The sequence below is a fragment of the Peromyscus eremicus genome, chromosome 9 (genome assembly GCF_949786415.1).
Source record: "Peromyscus eremicus chromosome 9, PerEre_H2_v1, whole genome shotgun sequence".
Classification (NCBI taxonomy): Eukaryota; Metazoa; Chordata; class Mammalia; order Rodentia; family Cricetidae; genus Peromyscus; species Peromyscus eremicus.
Window position 1 is genome coordinate 35600081 of NC_081425.1, and position 25533 is coordinate 35625613.

At 42.4% G+C, this 25533-nt stretch overlaps 1 protein-coding gene across 1 annotated transcript in view; it reads right to left on the reverse strand.

Moving 5' to 3' along the window:
* Window positions 1–23885, reverse strand: part of Tdrd3 (tudor domain containing 3) — a 150058-nt gene extending 126173 nt beyond the window's left edge. The window contains exon 1 of the mRNA XM_059273278.1: window positions 23700–23885. Coding sequence (XP_059129261.1) covers window positions 23700–23740 — 41 coding nt within the window. The 5' untranslated portion in view covers window positions 23741–23885. The remainder of the gene's footprint in view (window positions 1–23699) is intronic.
* Between the last annotated feature and the right edge of the window lie 1648 nt (window positions 23886–25533).

Below are 25533 nucleotides of genomic sequence, written 5' to 3' on the forward strand. Positions count from 1 at the left end.
TGGGAGGAGACAGTACGTGCATGAGAGTGCAGGTGCCTACTGAGGCCAGAAGAGGGTGTTGAATCTCTGGAGCTGAAGTTACATACAGTTATGGGAACCAAACTCAGATCCTCTACAAGAGTAATATGTGCTCTTAACTGCTGAGCAATCTCTCCACCCCCACTGTAACACCTTGTTCTCTGTACTTTTCCTGACAATTCAGTTGCTATCATTTTATATCATTCTTCTCCTACCCTTCTCTGTATTTTATTATCTTCCATATTGATACTAAAAATACTACGAGAATTCTATTATCTTTGCTCTACTTTTCCATGTTTCTTTAACTGATTCAATTGCTTTTTTTATTCTAATTTTTGGGATGCTGGTGACTCGTAAATCTACCTTAGCTTGTGCAGTTATCCCTCAGTGTGCATGAGGGATTAGTTGAAGTACTCTCCTCAGAGCCTCAACCTGATCATGCTCTAACCTCCTCTTTAAAATGGTATAGTGTTTGCATATGACTTGCACACATCCCCCTGCTGTGCGCCACTTATAATACTTAATACAACCTAAGTGCTACAGAGTAACTTTACTACATCCTTAGCCAATGGAAAGAAAAAAAGAAAAAGAAAAGCCCGCAAGAATGGCAAACTCATGATTACGGAGGAACAACAACATACGGAACCCTGAAAGTACAATCTCAACCTGGAAATCACAAGGTATCTCAGACTCTTGGGGAATTAAAAAAAAATCAAAATTCAGTATCTTAAATTAGAACTAACTGCATTAATCACATAAGAGTCACTTACTTTAATATATATAAATTGTGATAAATTTTTAAATGTTTGGCTGGCTAATTCAATAAATATTTGTTGAGTCCTTACTCTGTCACAAATACTATAGGTCTGAGAATTCAAAGATAAAAATCATATGGGAGTTGACTTCAAATAAACTAGCTCTACACGAAGACGAGTTTATTTCTTGAGACAGACAAACAACTGCTGTACACTGAGCTGGAAACAGAATGTGGAGAGCTTGAAGGAAGAACACTATTTCCTGTCAGAGGCATCTCACTTCAGTTCATGCCTAGTCTTTAAGATGACAGGCAGGGATCAGTATCTTAAATGGAGGAAAGTATTCTGGGTTAGAAGAAAGACTCTAGACTGGAAAAGAAAGGTAAGAACAAGTATTCTCATTGGTCAGTTACAGCCTGGTTTTGTTTTTTTTTTTTGTTTTTTTTTTTTTCAAATATGTTCTTAAAATTTCCTTAGTATAAAACAACAAAACCCATTGCTACTTTATAAAAATCTTGACTTAAGAATTTTATTAGGAACATAGTCGTCATTTTCATTTTCTTTTTAGTTTGTGTATGTCTGTGGTGTATTCATATGTATGTCATACATGTGCACTTATACAGGTACATGTGAACATACATGCTAATGGAGGCCAAAGTCAGAAGTGAGATGCTGAAGTCAGTTGTTTCTCCACCTTATTTTGAGAGACAGGTTTCTCACTGAACCTGGAGTTCACCAATTGGGCTGGACTGACTGGACGGGCTTGCCAATGAGTCCCTTGGCTCTTCCTGCTTCTACCTCCCCAGTACAGCTATGGTATGTGCACATTAGCTCAGCTGGCCTTTTGATATGGGTGATAGGAATGTGAATTCCAGTGCTCATGCACAAGCAGAGAGCAAGCACCTCACTTACTGGGCCATGTCTCCACCCACCTCATCTTATTTAAAACCTTTACACTTGTGGAGTCTCAGTGAAATCCTACAATGGAATGAATTTTTTACTGATTTAAAATGAAGCCACACTAAATTTTAATGTGCCGTTTTTTCAGGCATCTAATAAAGTTAATTGTTAAGCAAAAGGCAGAAAGAAATAGGAGCACTAATACTATAAGAATATGCAGTATCCATTCATTTTATTTTTAAAAATGGGTTGCAGGAAGCAAAAATACGAAAAAAAATCTCACAGAATTCATTTCCCTTAAGAAAACTTCATTAAATTTACCTCAAAAATAAAAGGGTTTTCTTTAAATTATCCTTAACTGAGACTGTATCTCTTAACAAACCATGAAGTAAAAGCCAGAGTGCTATTTGTAAGCACAGTGAATCTGACCTTTTTTATGGAAATTAACACTTCAGAGGATCACTAAACCATGATGTTGCTACTGAATCCATCAAGTATTCATTCAAGGTTTGGCCATTTGAGAAAAGAAAATAATCTTATTTTCTGATATCTCACCATTTTATATGTAAAGCTAATTATAATTTTTATAGAAGACTTATTCTACAACTTTCTCATATTCATTGCACTGGTCTGTGTCTTAGTCACTGTTGTATTGCTGTGAAGAGACACTATGAACACAGCAACTCTTACAAAGGAAAGCATTTAACTGAGGCTGGCTTATTGTTTCAGAGCTTTGGTCCACTATAGTCATAGCAGGAAGCATGGTGGCATTTAGGCAAGCATGGTGCTGGAAAGACAGCTGAAACGTCTACATCCAGATCTGCAGGCAGCAGGCAGAGAGAGACACTGGGCCTGGCTTGAGCATCTGAAACCCCAAAGCCCACCCCCAGTGACATACTTCCTCCAATAAGGCCACACCTCCTAATCCCTGTCAAGCAGGGCCACTCGCTAATGGCCAAGCATTCAAATATCTAAGTCTATGGGGGCCATTCCTATTCAAACCTCATTCCACTCCCTGCCCACCACAGGCTTGTAGCTATATCGTAATGCAGAAATGCATTCAGTCCAACTTCAAAAGTCCCCAGTCTTATCACAGTCTCAACAATGTTTAAAAGTCCCAAATTCAAAGTCTCTTCTAGGACTCAAGTCACTCTCTTAACGCTAATGGCACAGAATATACATTACCATTCCAAAAGGGAGGAAAGGGAGCAATAGGGAAATACTGGACCAAAGCCAAGAACAAAAACCAACAGAATGAACTCCAAACTCTGCATTTCCATGTCTGATGTCAAAATGCTCTTTACATCTCCAACTCCTTTCAACTTTGTTCTCTCTCTTGGGCTAGTTCCACTCCCTGTTAGTAGCTTTCCTTGGCAAGTTTCCCACGAGTCTGGCATCTCCAACATCGTGGGGTCAACATGGGATTCCAGGCTCCACCTTCACAGCTTCACTCAATGGCCTCTCTGGACCCCCATGCAGGGACACCACTCACATACACCTGGCCTCAGGGGAGTTCCTTAGTTGTGGAGGCAGATTCCATAACCCCTAACTTCTATCCTTGACTCTAAAGCCAGAACCATGTGGCTGAAGCTGCCAAGTTCTGTTACTTGCTGGGGCTACAACATGATCCCCTCATTCAAATACAGTTTCACCAGCTTTCTCTTTTCAATTGTTTTCTTTACTGTCTAAGGGTGGTGGTCTTGGAACTCCCTCTGTAGACCAGAATGGCCTTAACTCAGAAACTCGCCTGCCTCCACCTCCCAAGTGCTGGGATGAAAAGTGTGTAATGGCCCTAAATTTTCTTTAATTCCTTTTCACAAGTTGGTGACTCAGGTGGGTAGGGACTTACCCTGAGGTCACTACTCCCTTTATTCCATTTAGCATCAGGCTTTTCTTTCATCTGTTTATCTCCTTGAACATAGGACTTAGCTCCATTACACTTCCTGGTGCCCCCTTTCCCCTCAAACTGTACATTTTACATTTTTCCTTGCTTAATTTGCTCCTTTTCATTACATATTTGCATAACCACATGACACAGTCGATACTAGGCTGTTCTGAAACGTCCTCTGCCAACATCATTAAACCATACTCTTCACTTCAGCCTCCAGCAGACTTTTCAAACAAGGGAAAAAAGCAGCCACATTCTTCACCAAAATCACAGGAATGATCTCTAGGCCACTTGCTAATATTCTTCTCCTCTGAGCCAGGCCATCATAATCTACATTACTCTCAGCACCACTGTCTCTCCTACTCCTACTAGTATGGTCCTTTTAATCCCCACTTAAAGCCTTCACCTGCTTTCCAAATCCAAAGTCCCAAAGTCCAAATTCCACCAACAAGCAGACTCGGGCTTGTCACACCAGTACCCTACTCCTGGTACCAACCTCTGTCTTAGTCAATGGTCTATTGTTGTGAAGAGACACCACGACCATGACAACTCTCATTTAAAAAAAAAAAAAAAGGCAATTAAATGAGGCTTCTTTACAGTTCAGAAGTTTAGTCTATTGTCATCATGGAGGGGAGTGTAGTGTCATATAGGCAGAAATGGTGCTGGAAAGTAGCCAAGAGTTCTATATCCAGATCAGAAGGCTGTAGGCAGAGAGAAACACTGGGCCTGGCTTGAGCATGTGAAACCCCAAAGCCCACCGCCAGTGACATACTTCCTCCAACAAGACCACACCTATTTCAACAAGGCCATACTCCTAATCCCTGTCAAGTAGGGCCACTCTCTAATGAACAAGCATTCAAGTATATAAGCCTATGGAGGCTATGCAAACCACCATAGTCTGCTTAAGTTAGTAAATTCCGGACCTAGCTTTTCTAATAATGGTATCCATCTATTACTGATTCCATTTATTAAAGGAATAAGTTACTTGTTATCACTGTGTTAATTACAGTCTCAATATATTAAGTGCTTTTAATATAAACATTCTAAAGAAACAGTACTATAACTTCTATAATCAGAAGATATTAAAAATACAAACTGTGTATTGGATCACAATGAATAAATCTCTAAAAGCTAAAACTGGTAATCCTGGAGTTTGAGAGACACAGCTTCAAAAAGAAAAAGATGTGACAAGAAAGCTTGCTGTGGATGATTGATTGATAAATAAAACACTGACTGGCCAGTAGCCAGGCAGGAAGTATAGGTGGGACTAGCAGAGAGGAGAATTGGGGGAACAGGAAGGCAGAGTAGAGGAGATGCTGCCAGCCACGATGAGGAGCAGGATGTAAAGTACCAGTAAGCCACGAGCCACGTGGCAAAGTATAGATTAATAGAAATGGGTTAATATAACATAGAAGAACTAGATAACAAGAAGCCTGCCACAGCCATACAGTTTGTAAGCAATATAAGTCTCTGTGTGTTTACTCGGTTGGGTCTGAGCGGCTGCGGGAGAGATTTGTCCTGACTGTGGGCCAGGCAGGACTGGAGAAAACTTCAGCAACAAAAGCTGGTCCATGAACCCTATGACAAAACATCATCAACCTCTGTCAAGTCAAAAACATTAATTTTCCTTAGGGTTGATTTTTTTTTTTTTTTTTTTTTTTTTTTTTTTTGGTTTTTCAAGACAGGGTTTCTCTGTGTAACTTTGAGCCTTTCCTGGAACTCATTCGGTAGCCCAGGCTGGCCTCCAACTCACAGAGATCTGCCTGGCTCTGCCTCCTGAGTGCTGGGATTAAAGGCGTGCGTCACCACCTCCTGGCTTTAAAATGTGTAGCCCAGGCTAAAACCACAAACTCGTGATCCTCCTGCCTCTGCCTCCTTCAGCAAATCCTACCGGCATGCACCACCACAACCAGTCAATTTCTAATAAGCATTCTGATGATATCAAGTAAGGTAAACTTAAATATGATGGACTACCAAATGTTTCACTATTTAAGAGTAAAACATCTATATTTTATGCAGGATTGATGGTGGGAGTTCTCTTTGGTGTTGTTTTTGTTTGTTTATTGTTCTATTTTGTTTGTTCCTGGATGGCCTGAACTTGCTATGTAGACCAGGCTGGTCTAGAACTGACAGTGATCTGCTTACATACATCTGCCTCTATGTCCTGCATGCAAGTATTAAAATCTGGGCTACAGTGCCTGACTAGGTATGTTTTAATTTTTTTTTCCAAGCTCACACACATACTTTTTCTTGTATTTAAAAGTTCTAATTCAATGGTTACACACATGGCCCTACTTAAACTAAATTGAACACAAAAACAAACCAAAAGTCATCAATCTAGAAAAGGAATGGACAGGGAGGGGAGGGCACTGAAAAAAATAGAAACGAGATGTGGGGAAAGAATAATCAGAATGCTTTATATACATGTAAGAAATTGCATTTATTTCAGCAAAACAAAATTACCTGTTTTAGACTTTCTAAAGCATCTGAAGTTGTCCCTTTGATAGAAATCTAAAGTAAAGCAATGCAAGATTCATACCTGCCCGGGCATAATAGGAAAGGTCTATTAAAGTCAGCAGACCATGTCCAAAGCCACTGGCAATCTGCATCTGATGAAAGTCCCACTGCAAGTCCTTGCACTTTCCAATCAAATAGCTGGGGTTTTCTGATCTGCAACACATCTCTCATCTCAGTCATTGTAGGGAAGGAAAAGAACAATGGTCAGGACCATTCTGCCACACTATTTCTGACAAATAGTGGAATAATTAGCGTGCACGACTTGCTCCAACTTCTATATTTTTCTCACAATAGAGCAATACAGCTATGTGACTAATTACTTACAAATTACTCACAGCAGAGATCAGTACAAACTTTTTCTGTAAAGGGCCACAGAGTACAAACTATAGACTTTATAAGCCATCTGATTTTTGTCTCAACCACTTAACTCTTCCTCTGTAGCATAAAAGAAGACACAGACCATGGGACAATTAGTACTTATGGATGTGTCTAAATAAAATGCTATTGACAAAAACAGGCAACAAGACAGATTTGGCCCATGGGCTATGTTTTCCAGTTCCTCATTTCAGGTAAAATTATATCATATCCTTTTCCTCAAAAGACAGTGTTTCTCATTCAAAAATTTTTCTTTAAAAAAATTTAAAATTGTACCATAAACTTTCATGCTACATAAATGAGTCCACATATTTCATTTGAGGACAGAATCCCACTACTCAGGAGAAACGCATGTTTACAATTTAAAAAAAAAAACCATACTTAATAATACCACATTTCAATGAGAATATGAAATTACCTTCCTTCAACTTCTGAGATTTACTAAATTTATACAGTAAGGGACTAAATACTCACAAATTCCTATCAAACTTCTATTTGCAATATACAAGTAAAATGTTCTGTCTTCCTGGGCCATTTCATCTTTGAAAGATTACCAAACACTACTGTAAGATAGGAGATTCAAAATCCCTAAACCAGTCCCTTCAACAGAGAATATTCCAAAACAAAGAGTACCAGCTTTTTCCAAAAATAACACATGCATAGAAATCCATTTATGTGCAAGTCACCTGAAATTATTTAACTAGAGACAAGCCTGATACAGAGAAAATTCAATATCTACTGCATGCTCAGCAAATGCCAAGCAGTGTTCTAAACAAGCTCTGGATTAACTCCTAATCTCCCTAAGTATACCTTGTGAGGGTTACCACTGTTGACACCACTATATGGAACAGCAAACATAGAAAGTGGGAAGTGAAGAAACATGTCCAAGGTTGTAGCTAATTACAAGTGGAACCAGGATTTACCTACCCCAGCTCAGGAGATAAGCCCATGCTCTTAACCACAAACCACACTGTTCAAGAAATAAATGTAGATGTTGGCCACCGAGGACCCTATAGGAAACATATGTATGCAGTGCAGATCCAGGTAGGCTACTTGCACTCCCCAACCCCAGCAAGTCCCCCACATTCAGCTTGTCCAAGTCCCAAGACTGCTAGGGACAGCCCCTCCTCTCAGCCCATCTCAGGCCCTTTTGGACTCACAGGATCCCTGCCCCACTTGATACCAGGGACTTTGTAGCCAACAAACATGGATTTCAAAGGTAAAATCCAGAATTACAGAATGTAATGGTACAAAGGGTTAAAATGGTACAGGAACGGTTTAATGGGGAGAGCATAGAAGGGTAGAGTACATGAGTGGCTATGGAGAAGGATAACACTAAAGACATTTTGAAAAAAAAAAAATCATGAAGAAACTTTCTACTGTACAACCTTCCTAAAATATAGACATATACTTATATAAAGAGTTTAAATGGAGTTACGTTATAACAGGGCAACAATGCCCCTATTAGACACCATGGAATAACAAATAAAAAGCCCAGTGTGTGAGTAAGGGCTTACTTTCTTTGGAGTTGTTGGCCATATAACCCAAACATTACAGGCTATTGCCAATCCTCTTGGTTGCCAATCCTCTTGGTTACCCTCCAGAACTTGACAGTAAGACCCTATTACTGAAAGTACTCAAGTCACAGAACATGCAGAATTCAAACTGGCACTGGCCTGGAAGCTTCATCCCTCGTGGCTATCTTTCATAATGCTGAAAGGTATCATACATGCTATCAGGGGATAAAAGAAATCACCAATTGTGGTAGTTTGAACGTAACTGGTCCCCATAATCTTATAGGGAGTGGTACTATTAAGAGGTGTGGCTTTGTTAGAGTAGATATGGCCTTGTTGGAGGAAGTGTATTACTGTGGGAGTGGGTTTTGAGATCTCATATATGCCCAAGCCACATCCAGTACCACAGTTCACTTCCTGTTGCCTCCAAGATGTAAGACTCTCCACGACTTCTCCCCACGACTTCTCCAGCACTATGTCTGCCTACACGCCTCCATGTCTCACCATGACTGATAATGGACTGAACCTCTGAAGTGTAAGCAAGCCACTCCAATTAAATGTTTTCCTTTATAAGCATTGCCATGGTCATGGTGTCTCTTCACAGCAACAGAAACCCTAACTAACACACCAATCTTACCCAACTGTGAACCTGCCAGCTACAACAATGAGGGGCCTAGGAAGACATGCCCACTGATACAATAGTAGCACAAATGTCATAGTAATAACCAAACATTTTCTGCTTGGGTCTAAGGCCCAATCCGAAAGTTAAAACCCAGCCCTGGCACTGTCATCAGGGTCAAGAACCTGTGGTTAGAAGGAAAGGAGACTCTAGGGTGGAAGCCAGTACTATTATTCTGCTAAACGGACATAGTATTAGACCACCTCTTAATGCCTTATCATGCACATAGAGTAATGCTCTTCTCAACCCCCATTAAAGAAGCTTCTATCTCCAGTAGATTGCAATTAACACAAAGACCCACAACTATAACACGAAATCTAAATTGGTCTTCTGATAAAAACCCGGAGCCAGATGTTGGGGTAAACGCTGAAAGACCAGAGAGACAAAGGAACAGCCACATCTCCCCTCACCAACTCCATGAATCTTCTCACTGCATGTCTCTGAGTCCTCAGCCCAAAGAGCCGTCAGCCGAAAAGGGCTTCGGCCAAAAAGCGTCCAGCTGAACGGGCTCCAGTTCCTGTCTCCTCAGGCCTTGTACACCTTTCTCCACCCAGCCGTCACTTCCTTCCTAGTGCTGCGGTTAAAGGTGTGTGCCACCGCTGCCTGGCTCTGTTTCTCTCCTAGACTGAATCAATCTCATGTAATCCAGGGTGGCTTTGATTAGGATTAAAGATGTGTGCCACCACTGCCTGGCCTCAATGTTTAATCTAGTGGCTTGTTCTGTTCTCTGATCTTCAGGTAAATTTATTAGGATACACAATATATCCCCACACACAACAATCAAGGTGCAGAGAGCAAGAGACTGTAGACTGTTGAGCCCTAAACAGGACATCTGTATCACAACTCCTCCTCCCAAGGCTCAGGGATTGTGACAGTGAAGCAGGCAGAAAGATTGTAAAAGTCAGAGGTGGTGAAAACTACAAGGAACTAGTGTTGCCTGGCTACAGCAGCAGTGAATATGAATTCAGCAGAATATGATGTGAATTCATATTCACATCAGTACATATGAATTCACAGAAGATGAGACAGTATGCACAAGACCTGTACAGAGTCAGAGCGGACAGAATTGCAGCATGGACAGGGGAGGGAGGCATGAAGTCCCACCCTCATCAGAGGAGCTACTGGCAGTTGATTGCAGCTAGGAAGAGTCAGTTTTCTTTAAAGGCACAGGCTCTAGTGGGTAGATCACCCACCACTGAAGGCCACACATCCAAGAATATACGGACAGTATGAACTGTACTTTATAGGTTTAAATGAAAAAAAAAAGGCACAAAGTTGGATGGGTGGGTAGAGGAGATAGGATGGATGTGGGAAGAGTCAAGGTTGGAGTAAATATGATCAGAATGCATTGAAAAATTCTCAAAGAACTAATAAAATAGGAGAAATAAGCAGATGACATCTAACTGAAGACCAACACTATATAGTGACATTTTTGTGACTATTTTCTTTTTCTCAAAAATCTCTCATGATAATCCAGTTTTGTTATAAGCCTGTAATTATTATAACCAACTGATTCTAATACAAATGTTTATTCTAAGTAATTTTATTATTAATCTGTTTCAAACAAAAATTGATTTAATCTCCCAACGACATTTCTAGGGAGCACCTTTAGATTACTGAATCTTGCTGACCTGTTATTTATTTGTATTGGGAATTTAGGCACAACAACAACAAGAGAGGAGTAAGGAAGGGTGTCCAGAGAGAATACAAGGCATGATATCATACAACAAGCAAGGTGAATATAGCAAAAGTATCCTGTCAAACACTAGCCTATCTTGCACTTTGAAAGCATGTCTTAGGGAAGGTATTCTGCACACTACTGTGAGAGAAACATGAACCCCAAGCCACCCACAAATCCTTTGTCTACAACAGTATCTTGCCTGCGAGATATGCTAGTACAATGGTGGCACAGTATCTGTGGGAGTAACCAACCAATATCTGACTTAACTGAAGACCCACTCCATGAGATGGAACCTGTACCCAACACTGCTTACATCATCAAGAACCTGAGACAAGATAGAGAGCCCGGTGATCTAGGTAAAACCCGACAAAACCGCTCTAAAAAAAGAAAAGGGAAAAAATATAGTGATAAAATTATTCCTTATGATATTCTGCTATACTCATAGATCAGTGCCTTGTTCAGCCATCAGCAGAGAAGCTTCTTCCTGCAGTAGGTGGGAACAAATACAGAAAACCACAGCCAGACATTATGCAGAGTGAGAGACTTAGAACACTCAGCCCTAAATGGGATTTCCCCCATCAAATCCCTCCCCTCAGAGCTCAGTGGAAGAGGAAGAGGAAATAATGTAAGAGCCAGAGGACACCAAGAAAACAAGGCCCTCTAAATCAACACGAGCAAAGCTCATATGACATGAACTCACAGAACGAGAAGCAGTATGATAAAAAAGAGAGAGAGAACCACCATGTATAGAGCCTGCATGGGTCTGTACCAGGTCCTCTTCATAGATATTATGGCTTCCAGGTTAGTATTTTTATGGGATTCCTGAGTGTGCAATGAATGAGTTTCAGATTCTTTTTGTCTTCTGTCGGGCTTTTTTCCCTTCTGTTGGACTGTCCTGTCCAACTTCAATGTGATAGTTTTCGTTTTATCTTACTATACTTTGTTTTGTTATATTTTAATATTATCTCTTAGAAGCCTGCTGTGGAATGCCTTTCTGTATGTTGTGAGTATGTGTGGCTCCCATTGGATAATAAAGCAAGCTATTTTGGCCTATGGCAAGAAAGCTTACAGACAGGCAGGAAATCCAAGCAGAGATAGAAAAGAGAAGGGTGGAGTTAGGGGTGACTCGAGCCACCACAGAAGGAGCAACAAGATGCCAGCAGACTGATAACACCACGGCCATGTGGCAACATATAGATTTATAGAAATGGTTTAATTTAAGATGAAAAAGCTAGCTAGCAAGCTGATGCCATTGGCCATACAGTTTGTAGTTAATATAAGCCTTGGAGTGATTATTTTTATAAGTGGCTGAGGGACTGCAGGGCCAAGTGGGACTAGAGAAATTTCCATCTACAATTGGCAATTATGTTGGGCATTGATCCACATAGACCTAAGAAAGCTTAAAGATTCTGAACGCACAGAAACAGCCACACTAGGCTTCCTAGTCTCAGTCTCATGCCAGTAGCAGTGCATAGACTCAGCTCCTGACAGCTGCCTATGAGATGGAGGTTGACCGCCAGTCGCCATGAGCTAAGTGACATGGCAGATTCCCATCACGATACACAGAGGCATCTCCAAACTGCACAGTATGCTGCATGGTGGATTTAGCTTTTGCTAGTACAGGGGGGAAAAAAGTTTCTGGGCTACATGCTGCTTGATGGAGGCATAGACCCACTGCCTCCGCATGACTCCCAGAGTTGGCAGAAAACAGACCTCCACCATGTTGGGAAGCTGAGGGGGGCAGAGTCAGCAGCCAAGTTTGTCCTAGCCACACAGCTTAGCAGTTTAAAATCTCTCCTGGTCAAAGAAAGATAATAGATTCACAATAACACAGATTCAGATGGACTAAAACTCTAAAATGTTTACATTGTGTATAAAAAGGTATGAGGATTTGAGAGAGAGAAGAGAAAGGATATAGTCATAAAAAAAGTCTTAAAAAATAAAATTATATATAAAAAATATAATAAGCCACATAAAGATGGAAATTACACAGAGTCTGGATTGTGTTGTCTTTGGGATTTTTAACTGGAGAGAGACATTTGATTGTAAAAGCTGCTGACTTAAACCTATATATATATATATATATATATATATATATATATATATATATATTTTTTTTTTTTTTTTTTTAAACAGGTATTTTGACTTCAAAATTTGGGTCTAAGGATATGTTGCTTTGGAAAGGAGGCTCTGCTTTTGTTTCCACAGGAAGCAAGAGGCTGTGGGTTTGTTCCAGGTTAAGATGGATCAGATTCAATCAAGCAAGATCTCCTGAATCTTTTTTTTTTTTTTCTTTTTCTGGAGCGGAGGACCAAACCCAGGGCCTTGTACTTGCTAGGCAAGTGCTCTACTACTGAGCTAAATCCCCCCCCCCCCATCTCCTGAATCTTGACAGATGGTATCTATCAGCAAAGGTTATAGCTGGTCTTCCCAGGACTTAACTATTTCTTGAATTTCTCTCAGGATCCCCACAGTATTAAAAGTGCCCCCAATCAGCAGGAAGTAGTCTAGAACACTACACCCACATTCCAAAAAAATGGATTACAGATGTTTGTCTTTGTTTAGGAGGTTGGTTACAAATTGTTATTGGTCACAGTCCATCTCTTTCTAAAAGAAAGGGGGATATGATATAGAAGGGTAGGACATAGATATGATAGGAAAAAGGTAGATTATTGAATCTACTTTTAAAAAGCAACAACTCATTTGAAATATTTTATATTGTTATAGATTTTAGTTTATTGATACAACTTAAAGTTAATTTTGTTATACTGAATTACAGTTAAAGAATTCACCATATTCCTACTGAGTGGTGCCAGCAAAGTTTCTTGTCCAAATGGTCTCAGTCTTACTCGACTCTTCCTGATTAATGTATTTCTCCTTGACCTTCTTGGTTGTCTCTTTCTTATCTTTGCCGCCATCATCCTCATCTGTTTCCACATCTTCAGTCTTATGCTTCTCCTCACCATCCTTATGTTCCTCCTCTTTCTTACCTTTCTGTCCCTCTGCATCATCTTCACTGAACTCCCTCTCTCCTTCCTTCTCCAACTAAATCATCAAATGTATTAATGACTTGTGGAGAACTCAGCATCAACAAAGCCAGAAGCCAGGAGCCAACACAACAGCCTGCTCAACAGCAAGATGACAAGGCAGAACTGAGAAAAGGTACCAAGCCACGTGGCTAGACATAAATAAGAATTATGGGCTAATTTAAGTGTAAGTGTAAGCGCTAGTCAGTAATAAGTCTGAGCTAATGGCTGAGTAGTTATAATTAATATAAGCCTCCGTGTGTTTACTTGGGGAACTTGAATCTCCCGACCACAGGGCAGCTGGCCAGGACACAGAAAAACTTCTAACTACATACAGTAGAGCTTTGACTATTCCTACCAATTTACTCAAATTTACTATAATTCAAAGAGTATCACTGAATCAAAATCTCAGTGTTTCCGGGTAGAACAGAACCGACTCAAGTGTGCCGCACAGATCAGGTCAGTGCCAACCCACAAACTCTCTTACTGCTAGGTGACGGCACACGTACAGAAACTGGTGAGCACAGAACCTTAGGACAGACAACCTAACACTGCCTCACAGTTTTACAATTTCCAAGATACTGATCTATGACACTGAAAATGTTTTACATTGACAGATAGCTTGAGAATCGCTGAGCTAGGCCACAGTACTCAGAATCCTCCAGGTGGACATGAGATTAACATTCTTCTAAACAAAGGATGTGACATATCATCTTCACATTAAAGAACAGACTCTGTGGCTCTCATCTGTCCTTCCCTTTCCTGAGAACACTTCCCTTGAAACTGAGATGTGACAGCTACTCGGCTTTGCCCATGCAGACAATTACAATATTCTAGAGTGGTATTCCTTGACTTCAGTGTGCAAAAGAGTCACCAAGGGACGCTTTAAGCTGCAGAAGACAACCGAGCAGGTCTCTGGAGATAGAGTCTACAGCGCTGACAAACAGGCTGCCACATGTATCAGACACTACTACAGTGTGGCTCACATGCGGAACCAACGAGGTGACCAAAATGCAAATCAGAACTGTCCCAGAACACTGGGCAGTTTAAAGACAGAGAGGAAAATGGCTGGAATTCAGACTTCTATACTTGGGGCCTCTACTGAGCCCTAGCCCTAAACATAACTAAAGTAGGCCATGTTTTTTAAATATTAGAAGTGTATGTTCAGTCAGTTCTGCTTATTCACTAATATCAGTGCAAATATTTATTTCACAAATTTATTCATGTAAGTATAAATTTATTCATATAAGGATAAACAAAACTCGAAGCTCTACTGACCTTTTAAGATAGCCAGACTTCAGTGTGTGGACTGTGATTTGTGTCATGATCATTTACATATTAAGAATATCTCATCATCCCACACTTGTTAACATGCATTTGACATTGTACTCTCTTCCATCATGGCAAATAAACCCCAACTTAACTCTCAACTTCTGAAGAAGATACATGTGATTATAAAAAGATGTCTTTCTTTTAATCATCTCTGCAAAAACCTTCACAACTTTTAGAAAATTTAGTGAGTACAATTCTGGTAATTGGGTCAGTAAAAAACAGCTAAAAATGTATTTATCAACAAAGTCAAAAGTTCTCTGGGCAATGGTGGCCCACACCTTTAATCCCAGCACTTGGGAGGAGGAGGTAGACTGGATCTCTGGGTTGGGGCCAGCCTGGTCTACAGGGAGAGTTCCAGGAAAGCCAAGGCTACACAGAGAAACCCTGTCTTGAAAAACAGAAAAAACAACAAAAACGTCAAATGTTGTGTAGGTGGCTACTCTGCAACAACATGTGTAGACATGGACAGAGTAATGACTACTAAAATTTTACTGTACCCATACAGTCATAATGTGTTTAACATTTGTATTTGAAAACCTTTAATATGAATCAATTTTGAATTACCAAAGAAATAGTATATACTTCTAAAGACTTCTGATGAATTTGTAATTAATTATCTGAACAAAGATAAAAATGGTTAAAAAGGTCAACAGAAAAATTACCAACAACAACCAAAACAAGGGAAAAACTATATCCTTATCTTGCTCAACTTCAAAATGTTGCAACTAAAGACGCTTCAGATGTCCTGCTTACTAACCCTACACTATCCTGACCCAAGTAAAACTCAGAAAAAGTAGTCAAATCAATACAATCCTGCAGAAATCTCATTTGCTAGGCTTTAAACATGCTTTTCCCCTTCAAAACTCATGCTGGAGCTTACTCTCCATTCTGGAGTATTAGAGGGTGGAAATTTATGTGGTGTTTAAGAAAGGGTCTGTGGAAGGGGACTGGAGTAGATAAGGCTTTCAGAGCAGAAACCTCCACGACAGCAGTAGCTTTCTAAGAAGAAGAGTGACATGAACACATACACAGCACTCCCTGCTATGGCTACACAAGCCTCCACCACCTCAGGACGGCCATCAGCAAGAAAGCCATCATCTGAGGCAGTCACCTGTCCTACTAGCATGAGTCTTGGCAACTAAGCAGACACTGAGAAGCCTGCTACACATGCTTCACGTCCCAACCAGCAACAAATAAAGGGTGCTTTCTATTGGTCATCACTGAAAGTTAACAAAAAAGACACCTACACTTGATCCTTTCTTCTCAGAAGTTTATAAAATTATAAGTCAATAAGTCTGACTTTATTTAGAAAATTTCTCTACAGATATTCAATATTTAATGTTTCACGTATTCGGTATTTCACAAAATTCACCTTAACTTCCAAGTTCTAAAAAGCCCCAAGAATTTAGTAAAATTGGAAATGCTTTTTTTATCTATTATTCCATTTACTTATGGAGGTAGGGCACATAGGTCAAAGGACAACTTTCAGGAGTCAGCTCTCTCCTTCAAACATGCAGGTCCCAGGAATCGAACTCAAGTAACTGGGCTTGGCTACAAATGCGTTCACCTGACTTATCTCCTAGCTGGTTTTCTTAGTATCTTCAATTAGTACAGTTCTTTCATGGCAGAGTCTTCTAAAAATCTGCAGTTGAAATTTTTTAACTTGAATTTTATATCTAAATCATATGTGAGGGGTTGGGGCAAATTTTTAAAGAACCTTTAAGTATCTGTTTATGTCTTAAAACAGCTGTCTCTAATGTTAGTAAGTCAATAAAATAATTGTATAAGTCACATAGAAGTGTTCTTCACCCGTCTACCCATATAGACCTTAAGAATTTTTTTGACTGACAGGGCTTAAATCATCAAACTGCCAATATTCTTTTGTCAAAATGAGAAAACATAAGCTGGAGCAAGCTGATGTGCTGTTTTTATGATTTTTGAACTGTTACTATGCAGTTTTTAGTTGATTTAGCAAATGCTGCTGTGTGAAAGAAGAAACTTATTTTCAACCTGCTGAGCCAGCAAATTTCTTTATAGACCTTCATGCTTGAGGCAGTCAAGCCTACAGGCAGCTGAAACTAGATTTATAGGTTAGTCACCAGAAAAGGGCTGAAAACAGCACCTTAGAACTACAACAGTCTGACAAAATACCAAGTTACACCCTCAATAGAAACAGCAAGAGATAATGTAACATATTTTAAGACAGAAAGTTAACAAAGGCATACTAATTTTCACCATTTTAACTCTGCAAATAATATAAACTGGAGAAAGTTCACTAAAGTAGGAACTATCTAAAAATAGAAGGGGTTTCCAAGCTAAGTATAATGGCACATGTTTTTAATCCCAGCATTTGGGAGATAGAGGCAGAGGCAAGCAAGATGTCTATGAGTTCAAAGCCAGCCACATAGCAAGTACTAGGCTAGCAGCCAGAGCTACATAGTGAGACCCTGTCTAAAAATAATAATAATAATAAATAAAGAAGGGAGTTTCCAATAAGCCTCCCTGAAAAAAAAAAAAAACTAAAGTGATTGGTTTCGTATGGTGTTCTTCAGCATCTAAAGATGTTGATTCTGATCCTTCCCAAAAGAGTACAATAAGAATATTTTTATCGGGGCTGGAGGGATGCCTTATCGGTTAAGAACACTGGCTGCTGTTCCAGAGGTCCCGAGTTCAATTCCCAGCAACCACATGGAGGCTCACAACCATCAATAATAGGATCTCCTGTCATGCAGGCATACATGCAAATAGAGCACTCATATACATAAAATACATAAATAAATCTTTAAAAAAATAACATTTTATCAAAGTGAAAATGAAAATGATTTCATAAGCCAGGTGTGGTGTCACACACCATTAATCCCAGTACTCAGGAGGCAGAGGCAGATGAAGTTCTGGGAATTCAAGGCTAGCCTGTTGGTCTACATAGTGAGTTTCAGGATAGCCATAGCTACACAGTGAGACTGTCTCAAAAAAAGGAAAGAAAGAAAAAGGAAATGCATTTCACAATTTCAGAAAGACAAAGACAGAATGCACTTAATATATAACCTCATAAAGAACTATAATAAGCTTAATACAGTGATGCACATCTGTTATAATACCAACACTAGGAAGGCTGAAGCAAACTGTCCAGTTCAAGGTCAGTTTGGAATACACAGTGAGGCCATGTGTCAAAGAAAATGAAGAAAGCAGAGGAAAGGAGGAGTTACAATACTGCAGGTAGAGCTGGCTACCTGTAACAGTTGTTATGGGATAATACAGATGAATAAAAATGCCTGATATCCTCTTCATAAACTCCCTATGCAACTACTACACTAGCGTAGAGTTCTGCGGATGCTACTGCCAAAGGTTCTCTCTGCGCTGTTGAAACCGTGTTTCCCACTGAAGACTAAGAGCACGCACTCCCCAGCAGTCTCCTGGAGAAGAGCATGCCTCTGAGGCAACTGAATCAACCCAACAAGAAAGGCACGGAGGGTGGGCTGAAGAACGCCAATCACACACGCTTTACTGTGATAACTAGTAAAGCTATAAAGAAGCTTCTACTTGGTGGGATATGAGAGGAAGAGTGAGGAATTTTAAGTCACAGCAATATGTCTAAAAGTTGCTCCACTTCTTTACCTCAAGGCAAGATAGATGGGAAGAGTAGGACTCCCACTGTAAGCCATTTTAACTACATTACTAGGGTTGCTCTCCAGCACGACAGCCCGTTACAGTCCAGAGGCGGCAGTTTCTTAGTTGCTGAAAGGTGACACACACGCAGTTCCGAGTGTACTTGGGACAGGAGGTGGCAGCTGGTGGAAGCGGCCCAAGTGAGACAACCCAAAGGAAAGGGGAGATTCAAGGGGGGAAGGAAAGGAGACCTTCGCATCATCCTCACTCCTTCACTCTATCAAAACAAAAACAACGGCGATAAAACAGTAAATAATAAACAGACACCTGGAGTACTCTGGCTTAAACCACCCATGTTCTGGGATTCCAAAATATGTTTTCTTAATAAAATGAAAACACAATTTGTTTTCTTCTTTTGTTTTGTTTCAGACAAGGTGTCTCCCTGTAGCCCAGGCTAGGCTGGAATTTACAGTAATTCTCCAGCTTCATCCAGGGACTACAGCTGTGTGTTACCATGCCCAGCCTGAAAATGTCATTATGAATATTACTTTATAGATCTTCAACTCTAAACTGCTAAAGAAAACAAAACACACAATATAGTGCTTTGTTTTTTCAGAAATCCTTAAGACTTATGGGTGATCCAATTAAAATGATGACTTCTTTGATTATGATGTTAACCACTCCACAGATTAAACTTCTTTCCCAAACAAAAAACAGCAAACCATTCCATTTTTAAATGTAGGGGTTAAGTCTTTGTTTGTTGGCTTGGCTTTTTCCGAGATACTTTCTTCTTTTTTTTTTTTTTTTTTTTGGGTTTTTCGAGACAAGGTTTCTCTGTGTAGCTTTGCGCCTTTCCTGGAACTCACTTGGTAGCCCAGGCTGGCCTCGAACTCACAGAGATCCGCCTGGCTCTGCCTCCCGAGTGCTGGGATTAAAGGCGTGCGCCACCACCGCCCGGCCCGAGATACTTTCAATACGAAGCCCTGGCTAGGATTACAAGCACACACCACCAAGGCTAGCTTCCAATGTGTTACTTTTAATCATTTAATTGAAAAGTGGTCGCCACAACTCACTGCAAGTAAGTACTGAATTTTATTCTGAATATTTGAGTTCTATTCTTGGTTCTGCTACTTAGAACTGAGCAAACTATGACTCTCTACGACTTGCTTTTTCCTCACCCTCACATTGGAGATAAATTATACAACATATATTCTATAGGCAATATGGTCTCACAAACATATATTCGATGATTACATTCTCCTGACAAAAAAGGAGAAAGAGGGGAAAGGAACAAAATGGCTCAGATAAGAGGTCTTGGTTTGGATCCTACCACTCACATAAAAACCTAGGTGTGGCCACAGAAACCTGTTAACCCACAGCGAAACAAGTTGACCACAGGAGCTTACTGCTTGGCAGTCTATGCAAAGCCGAGGAGCAAGCTCCAGATTCTGTGAAAAACTCTATCTCGAAGAAATGCAGCAAAGAATGATGGAGAACACCCAGCCTCCTCTTCTGGCTTCAAAATATGCACCCACATACACACGTATGCATACACCACAGGCACATTCATCTCACATGAACAATATTAAAAAATAAAAAGATTCAAAGACAAAATGTGCACCCACATACACATGTATGCATACACCACAGGCACATTCGTCTCACAAGAAAAATATTTAAAAAAATAAATAAAAAGATTCAAAGACATAATGTGGATGAGTACTGTAAGTAGAAATAAAACTAAACACAGTAATATTGTTCCCTATACAACTATAAAGCCAAATTCCTTTTATGGAGTTATTTTATACACAAAAATAAGCATTACAAAGGACCAAGGTGTCATTTAAGGTATTTACGCAAACCACTTTACTGCAGAAATCCGTACAACATTTAACACTGAAGTCCCTGAAACCTACCTAATTCTTGGTGCTACAAGCAGGGGGTGTGAAGTGGGTAGGAATGTAATACTGCTTAGTTTATATTTTAAAGCCCTGAGTTTGGAGCCAGGCGGTGTTGGCGCATACCTTTAATCCCAGCACTCAGGAGGCAGAGCCAGGTAGATCTCTGTGAGTTCGAGGCCACCCTGGGCTACAGAGCGAGCTCCAGGACAGGCACCAAAACTACACAGAGAAACTCTGTCTCCAAAAAAAAAAAAAGAGTAAAAAAAAAGCCCTGAGTTTGATTGGGATAATAGTGGCCATCTGAGACTTAAATGAAAACTCAAAAACAACCCTATAAATTTCAATACCTCAGTCTTCTGATCCCCCTCAGATCACACTATCAGCATAAGTCATTCACTGTTGTTTCCCTAACCTGCTACTTTACACACAACTCACAGAACAGATTAATAACACTGTAGAGGTTTCAGCATTTCACTGCAGGAGCTACAACTACTTAAGTACACTCAGTCTAAAAATGTCATGTCACGGGCTGGAGAGATGGCTCAGAGGTTAAGAGCACTGACTGCTCTTCCAGAGGTCCTGAGTTCAATTCCCAGCAACCACATGGTGGCTCACAGCCACCTAATGAGATCTGGCTCCCTCTTCTGGTCATACATGCTGTATACATAATAAATAAATAAATCTTTAAAAAAAAAAAAAAAATGTCATGTCACTGTCAACAACTCCAGGAAAACCTGAAAATCGGGAAATCTGCATGTCAGAAACCTAAGGAGGTGTTCAGAGCTATTCTTTGTCTAAACTTTTCCTCTCAGCACTCTTGGCCCTTCAAGCCTTTGAGATTCTGACTCTAACTTAGTAAGTCTAATTAAAGGCCTAGTTCAAGGCACTTCACTGAGGAACACCCAAGCCTTCCCTGGCACCAGCTTTGGACTGGTGAACATGGGTCAGGAACTCCAGGAAACTCCTAGCAGCCTTAGAGATCTAAGAATTTTACTAATCACTGCCTTGCCTACCTGGGCTCTTTAGGAGAAACTGCCTTACAGAAGCACCACAGACTGGTGGAAAACATGCCAAGTTAACTTGTAATACACAGTGGCAAATGCTAAACTCTAACACTGCTGGAGATTTGTTAACAATCAAATAAAGCAGGAAGGGCCTGACTGAGCAATTCTGACTGCCAGGGCCATTCCAAGGTCAACTCTTTCCGACTTAAGAAGACCCTACAATGGAGTATATATCTGGGTTAGATACTACAGAAAAGATATAGTTCTCTGCCCTCAAGAAGTTGTAAGAGTCCAAAGAAGACAAATTTTTTAATTATCTGGGCTCCCAATGAAGTAACAGACCTTCCTAGGTGTAGGTTATTTCATAATGAATTAAAAAGGCCAAATTTGTAAATAAAGGGGTTATCACTAATTTATAAGAGGGCTCACTGTAATGAAGAATGAGGTAAACTCAAACAGATGCAAAGTCTGGTGTGATCCAAACTTGTAATTCCACTGTGGGAGCCCACAAACACTCCAACTTGTGGCTTGACTCAAGGTCAGAGTCAGAGTTGATGTTGCTCTCCAAGGCTGCATAGTAGGGTGCAAAGGCATGGTTATCAGGTGTCTCATACTTCAAGGACTAATCACAAGGTGCTTTGCCATGGGGCATGGTTACCAGGTGTTTTGAAGGGTCTACACTTGGTTATATACTGTGCTTTGATCTTGAAAGGAGGGAGGTCTTTTGCCTCTCCCCTTGCTAGTATATAAAAAGCCCACTAGAAATCAACTAGAGGCGACTGGATATTGACCCAGGGCGCTTCTGAAGCTATTCTGTGTCTCTATCTTTTTTCTTCATTTACTTCTATATTTTCTATCTAGCATTTCTCAATTCCTCACTCCCCTCTTCAAGGGAGCCTTCAATAGGTCGAGGCTGAACCCCGACACTCCATAATGAGTTCAAGGCCAGCCTGGGCTCCATGAACTAAAATGAAGACTGATCTAAGATTATTATTAGTCTTGTAAAAATCAAGAAAATGAAAGTAAATATTCCAGTAAAAGAATAAAAAAAAAAAAACCCTAAGGTGAAATTTTTAACTTACAATTTGTTGTACCAGTGATGGGAACAAGTGTGAAGAGGTCTGTATTTTATTACATAAACAAATAATAAACACACAGAACCGGACCAGACTCCTTAGGTCAACATTTATTTCAACCACTTTCTAGCCATGTCATGAGAGAAAGTTACTTAACCATTCTTTGCCCTCATCTTGGCACCTGTGAAGTGGAGTAGACAAAAGTAACAAAGCCTGTCGGGTCGGTAGCGAAATCATCACAGCACAGGTGTGATTACATCGCCCTGATGATCGAAACTTTAGATTAGAGTTAAATTCCCACCTTTCAGGCACTGGTCCCCTCCTTCGCGGTTTTAACCCTCAAACACCTTCTACTTCAGGAACCAGTAAGATCTAATGTCCTTTCTTCAAAACAATAAGCACTTTTCTAACAGTACATCTACAAAGCCTTTCTTCACCATCGGTCAGAGCCCACTTGTCTAGGAAATGAACCCCTCCTTCAATCCTAAAGTACTCTGCCTGCTCTTTACAGTTTACCAGCGCCGCAAGAGTTTCCTTAATGCTCCTGTCTCACTAAAAGTGCAGTTTCAGAGAGCTGGGGCAAACAGTCGGTTTCATCCTCATCCCTACCCTCCAACCTAGAGAAGGTGCCGAGGCTGGGAAAGGCGACGCCGCCTTAAAGTGGATGTGAACCACTGGAACGGCTCCAATTTCAGACCCTGCTTCATTTCGAATAATTGTCCATTGCTTTCGGATCCCCCCCCCCAAAAAAAAAAACCCCACGACACGAGAACGTCCTTTAAAAACCAGACCAACGCCATCCCTTCAAGAAAAGTTCCACGGGGCACCCCCCCCCTCCGCCCCCCGCGCCGAGTCACCCCGCGGTCCCTTCTCGGCTTCGCAAGTTGAGCGTGCAAGCACGGGCAGCGGCGCTCCGGCCGGCGGCGCGGTAGTTTGAAACGAGAGGGTGGCCGGCCGGGCTCCGTGCTCCCGCCAACTTCCCGCAGGCCGCCGCCTCCCGCGTCCGCCGCAGCGACAACCCTCCCGGGCGGGCGGACGGCCGCGGCGGCGGCGGCAGCGCGCCGTGCTCGGCCCCGCGGGTCCTCCCCAGCAGCGGCGCGGCTCGGGCCTGGCCGCCGCCCGCTCCCCGGCCCCGAGGCCTCGCTCCCTCCTCCCCGCGGGCCGCCACTCGGCTCCGGGTCGCAGGCCGCCGCCGCCGCCGCCTCCGCCCCAAGGGGAGCGGGGAGACTCGCCGAGCCCCGCGTGGCGCCGGCCGGGGGCGGAGCCGGCCCCCGAGGGCCCCCGAGAGGACGGAGGGGGCGAGCGGAGCGGTGGGGTCCGCCTTTCCCCATCGTGCTCCCCCCCCCCGGGGCGCCCCACTTCCCGACCCGTCCCCGGAGCCCCGACCCGAGCCCACGGCCGAGCGGCCGGCGCGACTCGGCACTTACCAACCCGCCTGGGACAACGCGGCGCCGGGCACCTCGGCCATGGTTAGCTGCTCAGGCCCGGGGATGACGGGGGTCTGCACTGAGGGTGGGGGACAGGCCTCCTACTGGAGAGCCAGAAAAAAGAAAAAGAAGACGAAAGAGAGAGGGGCAAAAGAAGAAAGAAAAGAAAAAGAAAAAGAAAAAAAAGAAAAAGGAAAAAAAAAAAACTCCTCTGGTCGACTGTGCTACTGGGCATGCTCAGTGCGACGGGCGCTTCCGCGTGCGGGTTCCGCTCGCCGCGTTTTACGAGCGGCCGCAGGGGCCGGCCCGGGTTGGGAGCGGCGGCGAGCCGCCAAACGCGGCCTGGGCCCGGGGTGGGGGGGGATCGGACGCTGGGGGACCGCGCGAGTCCCGTGCGCCCCTCCTGGTCGTGCTGCTTTGGTCACTGACTTTGGAGAGTTGCACGCTGCAGGGAGCCGCGCTTCCCCGGGGGCCGCCTCACTGGGCGGGACGCGGAGCCCGCGGCCCGGGCGGCGCCTCGGGGATGATGCTAACACGGCCACGTTTGGGGCGGTGCAGCCCAGCCCATGCTGCACCAGAGCTGATGGTTGTGGTCGGGGCCGCCTCCATTCACCTGGCCTTGCGGTCGACCGGGACTCAGAAGGCTGCAAGCTGGCGCCTCTTCTGAGTCCCGGCAGACGGAGGGGCTGAGCGGGGCACCCCAACCCTGCACTTAGGGGAGTTAGCTCTGATGCCAGGCAGTGGGGAAGAGGACGGCTTTGCTTGTCACCCTCCTGCTGGGCGTGGCCTTGCCCCCAGCGTGGCCCAGCGACCTTGGCACCGGCACCTAACGGAGCTGGTACCGCCCTAGCCCGTGCCCTTTACGGCACCCGGGAGGACCGGGGAGCACAGCGGGTTCCGGAGTGGGCATGCGCGGTGACGTTGCTGAGCTGCGCCGAGACGCTCCAAACCGAATTGGTCAGTCGGGAGTCACGCAGGCCAATCAGAGAAGAGGAGTCGGGATGCTGCGCGGGGCCTCTGAAGGCTCCCGAAAAGTTTGCTCCGTGGTTTGTGGGTCCTTCGCCCTCCGCCGCCAGCGCGGAGGAAAGGGAAAAGTTACAGGAAGGTGCTTCCCAGTGGTTCTGAGGAGTTAAGGAGTGTCTAAGAACTCAAACTCGGTCGGCAGCCCGTGGCGATGGTTACTTTCAGCTACGGTCACTTGGGACAGAGACTACGGAATTGGCAGCTGCTCCTGAAGCTTGGTAGCAACTTGATAGTTAAAGAAGGGCGGTAAGAACCCTGAGGATAGCTAAAAATCTCCCCAAACGACATTTTCTCAATTTTGCTGCTCTTCCCCCGACCTACAGTTCTAAAGTCACTGTGCCGCCTTTAGGGGAAAGTGCTGTGATGGGTGTTTCCAAACACTCATTGCTCTTAGGTAGGTTTTTAAGATGTGTACAAGCATGTTCAGAATCAGGAGTAACTTTACCTTATTCCCCAATGATATAAAATGTTATAAGTTATGCATGAGTACTAAGTGTGTTTATATGCGCCAGCCGAACTGTGCAGAGACAGGAAAAAAATTTTCAAGATAAACACATAACTCAAATTAATTGCCAATTTTATTGGTTATTAAATAAAGTATCCTTTTACCAAACATATCTTTTAATTGGTGTAAATTGTTAACTATGGAAATTATGATGTCCCAATCACCAGACTCATTGAATAAATAAGCCCCATACATTTCAGCTTCATACAGTAAGACTTCACCATTGCAGATGCTTATGAATTAACTTAAATGTTCAAAAAAATACTAAATCCGCTTCAAGAATGTGATTCCTACTGTTGAAATTTG